The sequence below is a fragment of the Grammomys surdaster genome, unplaced genomic scaffold (assembly GCF_004785775.1).
Source record: "Grammomys surdaster isolate TR1022 unplaced genomic scaffold, NIH_TR_1.0 174, whole genome shotgun sequence".
NCBI lineage: Eukaryota > Metazoa > Chordata > Mammalia > Rodentia > Muridae > Grammomys > Grammomys surdaster.
The window spans coordinates 21,774,712-21,780,711 of NW_021604622.1; the positions used below are offsets into that span (position 1 = coordinate 21,774,712).

Here is a 6,000-nt window from a genome sequence, read left to right on the forward strand (position 1 = left end):
AAGAAGGTGGAGTCTCCAGTTAAAATTTTGCTTCAGTCTGTTTTGTGTTTTTCATGTTACAAGTTTTTATTTTGTGTATGTCGATAAGTTATTGAGATTTGGGGGATTTGTAGTCAATCACAAGTGAGACATAAGTTGAGTGGTTAACTTAATTAAAACATTTATATTTTCTGACTCCATAGTTTAATCGATGTATATGCTAGCAATGTATGTTTAATGTATATGTATATTTTTTTTCTCAGAGCTTGCCTGCCTATGACAGCCCAGAGGTGTTTGGGCTCCATCCCAATGCTGATATTACTTACCAGAGCAAGCTGGCCAAGGATGTGCTGGACACTATCCTGGGCATCCAGCCCAAGGACAGCTCTGGTGGAGGGGACGAGACGCGGGAGGCTGTGGTGGCCCGTCTTGCTGATGATATGCTGGAGAAGCTTCCAGAAGATTATAGTCCCTTTGAAGTGAGTCCATGAGATCCACATTTCAGTCCTGGCTGTCTATGGGGGAGTGAGGGAGAAAGAAGTAGGACAAAATGTGAGAGATAAACACCCAGAACCAAGGGAGATCCTAGACGAGCCACCAAAGAAAAGGCAGAGAAACAGACATGGATGTCAGTGCTTGTTAGTAACTGATACTTGTCTAGCTGGATTATAGAGCTTTCCTTGAGGTACTTCATAATGCCGTGGTTTAGATGAAACCACTGTATTGTCAGAGTGAAGGACCAGTGTTTGTATGTGTATGTTTGCATGTGCATGTGCGTGTGTGTGCACATGCAGTGTGTAGTATGTGTGCATGTATGTATGCATGTGTGTGTGTGTGACTTAGTGCATACCTTACAATGCAGGCCTTCTTAACTGCATGGAGGCTGCATTTTTACACATAATTTTTTAAATTGACTCTTTGAGAATTGCACATCATGCACCCCAATGCCACTCTTTTCTTAGTCTTTCCATATCTGCCCTTTATCCTTGTAATCTCTCCCAATAAAAATTAAAAAACTTAAGCAAGCAACACACATACAAACAAAACCCATAAAACAACCCTCTGATCACTTAGGGCAATAGCTGGCCTGTTCCTTTGTCAACCACAGAGGCTGCATTTTCCAATGTCACCTCTCTGTGGTTTTTCATATAACTAACTTTGAAAACTGATCTTTCAGTATATAAATAGCTTCTAAGCAATTTATGATTACAAAAGTTAATGTTTTAGCATTTAATGCATGTTTTGAGAAATTTCCTGTGATATGATTTTTAAATCTCTGATAAAACTGACTTATTTTCCATATGGTCTAAGAAACTCATGACACAGCTCCTAGCAACACACAAATGACTTCCACATCCTGTTATTTCTACCAAGCAGACTGTTTTATCTACTAATGCTGAGCTCAAGGGCCCCTTGTCAAGAGAATAATTTCCCTGGCAGAATCTCTGATCATTCGTTTGGAGAAAATCAATACTGTTATCAGCCTTCATAAGGCCTCTTCATTACAGTGTTGGAAGAGAGGTCATTACATCTACTAGAAGTTAAAATATTTATGAAGCAATTAAAATATCTAAAATAGAATAATTATGTAACGGAACACGATAACTAGATTTTTGAAGACTTTCTTTCTTTCTTTTTTTTTTTTCAGAATTTGTTAGAACCACTCCAGCATAAAGTAGTCCAGCCTAACACGCTCTCTGCTATACAGAAATTTCTCAATAAATGCCTGTAAAATAGAAAAGAATGAATAGATATCTGTGCTTATAGAGGAAAACAGAGTGCTTTAAAAATGGATATCTAGTTATTTGAGACAACCAGCAGAGTGGCCTGTGTCCAGGTACATGCTACCTGCATGTACTCATATGTATGTCATATTGGTAGGGAATAAATAATTCCCAGTAAGCCCATTTGATAAAGTACTTGCAGCTATATACATTTTCCTTGCTTCTTTGAATTAATGGCTTCCCGTTTTTTCACATATGTTCCAAAAAATTGGGCTGGTCATATACAAGATATTTGTTTTCTTATACCGCCTTTTTAATTTTTCTACCAAGAAAACCTAAAAACATTATTTATGGCATTGTAAAAAGCATAACTTATTTAGATGCCCCTGGGCACAATCCTATACTATCATAGCAGGTATCTAATTCCTGTTGTGTACTTTGAATGTCTCCATGGAAGGTGAAAGAGAGATTGCAGAAGATGGGACCATTCCAGCCCATGAACATTTTCCTCAGGCAGGAGATTGACAGGATGCAGAGGGTACTCAGCCTTGTCCGTAGCACCCTGACTGAGCTGAAACTAGCTGTTGATGGCACCATTATCATGAGCGAAAATCTACGAGATGCTCTGGACTGCATGTTTGATGCCAGAATCCCTGCTCGGTGGAAAAAGGTAAGTACAGTTCTGCTCTTACTTTTGAGCAGCTATAATCGTACCAAAGGGTCAAATGGTTCTTACGCTTAGTGATGCTCAGTAGTGATGCTCCTGTCTTCAAAATTCTACTTAAAATCATTTAGTTCATGTGGATATGTGGACTTAAGTGTAAATATATGGTTCACACACATACAAGTGCCCCCAGGGTCACAATAGAGCATTATATCCCCTTGATATGGAGTTATAGTCAGTTGTAAGCCACCAAATGTGGGTGCTAGGAACTGAATTCAGGTTCTCTGCAAGAGCAACAAGTGCTATTAATCACTGGACCATCTCTCCCCTTATTAATTATTTTAAAATTTAATTAAAATATAATGACATCATGTTCCTTCATACTCTTCCCTTCTGCTCTTTCCATGCACCCATACCCTGTTCCCTGATACCTCTTGTTTAGCCATTGATATCACATATACACACAGATGAATAACTATAAAAATACAGTCTGTTGAGTCTGACAGTGTTGCCTAATGTATATGTTTCCAGGATTGATCACTAGATATTACATTACCAATCAGGGGCTCATCTCTTGGAAGGACTTACTGTCTTTCTCTCAGCTGTTGTTAATTGCTTACAATTCTTCATCTCGGAGTGCAGCCACATGAGATTTCTTCGTGCATGTTGGGATATCAACTATTGTTGAAGTTGTGCAGGTCTTGTTTAGGCAGCCGTATTGTTGAGACTTGATGGGTACAGCTTCCCTGTCATAGCTAGAAAGAACAATCTTATGGCAGACTTCCTGGTCCTCTGTCTCTTCCAATCATCCTACTCCCATCTTCTGTGATGTTCTCAGAGCCTTAGATGCAGGAATTGTCTTGTAGATGTACCAAATGGGGATGAGCATCATGGCTTTCTGTTTTCTGCATTTTGATCAGCTAGGGATGTAATGGTCCTTTTTTTTTCTGCAAAAGAGAAACTTCTATATAGTCTATTCCATGGCTATAAGAATAGGGTTTTACAATGAAGTTATATTGTTTTAGGAACTTATACTGTGACAGCAGTAGGTTTTCTTCACAGGTCTATGTCCTCTCCAGGTAAGCTGGCTAGCTTTATAGCATCCCAAATGATTTTCTTCCTGCCGATCAGGCCTTAAATTCAATTAGGCAGCTGTTGGTAACCCCAAGATGAATGTGCCACTATCTTACCATTCTAGAAATGTCAGTCCAGTCATTGTTGTGTTTCATAGGTCTTAAGCTGGGTAGGACTACAGAGTGTTACTATTCCCTTGACAGCTTGTACAAGAGTGAGTCCTTGGGACCAAGGCTTCCAGATCAGGTTCTGATCAAATACTTCATGTCCTGCATCAAAAGTGCATCATGTCTTCAGCAATAAACTATTAACTTTGAATTCTGGGAGACATCCAAGTGCAAAGGCATAGCCTATATTGTTTTAGGGGTCTGTTGGATTCCTTTGACCATGAACTTGAAAGAGGGTTTCTTATGCATGGTACTGAGGTTGTTGTTAGTCTATAACTCTAGGGGTGAGCATCATCACCTCACGTCGTACAGATTCTTTAAATGACAGGTTATGGTTGGAGAATGGAATGTGGAAAAGAGGGTTTTGAGGATGGTATAGATCAGCTTTTGGAGATTAAATGTTTAGCTTTTTTTTCTACCTGGTTTCACAGAAGAGGTCAATGCAGAATAGCGAGATTGTAAAACATTGGCTGAAAAGGCCACTGTTCGAGAAGATTCATAATATTTGCTGACAAGAGGGTTTCCTAAAATAGAACTGAAAATTAGACAGGTTGATCTACAAACTGTGCCGCAATCTGCTAATCTAAAAACTATTGAGCAAACTGTGTGTTTCCTACGAGTTTAGTCCTAATGAGACAGAAAGAGCTAGGCTCCCTAATAAGAATCTGTATGTTTCCTGAAAGTGCAATGATATTCTTAAAAGCTGCTGCCCATGAATGACATATTAAAACATATTTCCCAATAGTTTAGGAGATGCTGCTATCTCAGTTACCCACTTTGCTATGTGTCTCAGAGGTTGAGTGGGTCCTTTGCTCCACCAAGTTATCCTGTGAGAACCTAGTGGAGACTCTGCCATCTGAAAGCTGCGCCACCTGGGACAGGCGGACTCTGAAGTTATCATAGCAGGGAGCAGATGGACTGGACAAGGAAGACTAGGTGTAGATGTCCTAGTCAGGTGGTGCCCCATATCTTCCTCTCACAGTCCTTGAATCAGTATTTAAGTCATGGACTCAACCTAACCATTTGGGAGTCCAGAAAGCATAGAAAGCACATGAGTTGTTTGATAACCTATATTTGAAACACTCTCCGGCCGAATCGTTTTGTTTTTTTTTCTCTCTCTCTCTCTTTTTTTTTTTTTTTTTACTTTGTGAGTATGACAGTAAAGATGGAGTGGCATCATGAGAGTTATGTGGAAGGAGCTCTTAGGCAATCAAGAAGTTTCAGGAGTGTAGAAGACACTTGTCTCCCAACAAGACAGTGTTTGATGATGAAGGTATTTGGAGCCTGACTGTGCTAGCAGTGGGATAAAGAGGTATGCTGTCGAGGCTGCTTAGGGACAGGATGATCATGAGTTGAGAAAGTGTTATGCTAAATGAATCATTCTTTAATGGATGTTGATGTTATCGCTAGATGACTAAAAATAGATGCATCTGTGAATGTGGATTCTGGGCTAGAATATTTGTATTTATATCATGCCCAGCCTGGTATAAGTTTGTTGGCTCGTTGTATGTCAGTTTCCTTATCTTTACATGTGTGTAAGATGGAATATGTGTCATTCCTAGCAGTCCTGCCAGGATAAAATGAATTGGAGGGTTTCAAAGTGCTCATAAGATCTTGTGGCGTGTGGCCAGTACCATGTAAGTGCTTGAGGCTGTTATTATCAAGGATGGACCATCACTGATGAGTGTGGGTTCTCCCATCAGCACCACCACAGCATCTCTTCCACTACCATCTCCACACATTTGCTCCTACTACCCCTACTGTGGCCACCACCACCAGCACCACTTCCTCCTCCACTGTGGTCACAACAGTCATCTGCCCCACTTCCACCTCCAGCACTCTCAGCACCATTGCCTTCTGAATGTTTGAGTTGTGCAGTATAAGTGTGTAGCATGTAATTACAGAAAAAAATATCCACGCTATGACTGGCTGGGCACCGACAACAGCGGTCTCCCCAACCCATGGGGATCCCCAAGCAGCGGTCTGCCCAGTTTCCCCCATTAGATGTTGCAGAACTGTTTACACTTCTGAAGTCATCTGCACCCTGTGCCTACCCTGCCTAAGCTGGCTGCTGCTGGCTCTAATCCCCTAGCCCCGTAAAATGAAAACTCCAGAGGCTTGTAATTTACCAGACAGATTTATAACAGTAAATCCTCAATCTCCCAAAATGTCCATACGAAGTCCTCAAAACTCAATTGATATAGATGCACACCTAGATTGGAAATATGTGCCCTACATTGCTCAATTGTCTAGCTAAGAAATTCCCAGTCACTTGTGGCTCCTAGGACCATGTGGTTCTGGCTCACCATCTTCTCCTTCAGGCACCATCTTGTCTTTCCTGTCTCTGTCTCTGTCTCTGTCTCCGTCCCCATCCCAGTGCCCCTCCACCTCC

General features: G+C 40.9%; 1 protein-coding gene across 1 annotated transcript in view; it reads left to right on the forward strand.

Annotated features, from left to right (window-relative positions):
• The window catches only part of Dnah5 (dynein axonemal heavy chain 5), a 237,302-nt gene that overhangs the window by 216,492 nt on the left and 14,810 nt on the right, over positions 1-6,000 (forward strand). Inside the window, exons 75-76 of the mRNA XM_028767581.1 lie at positions 243-458; positions 2,161-2,373. Coding sequence (XP_028623414.1) covers positions 243-458; positions 2,161-2,373 — 429 coding nt within the window. The remainder of the gene's footprint in view (positions 1-242; positions 459-2,160; positions 2,374-6,000) is intronic.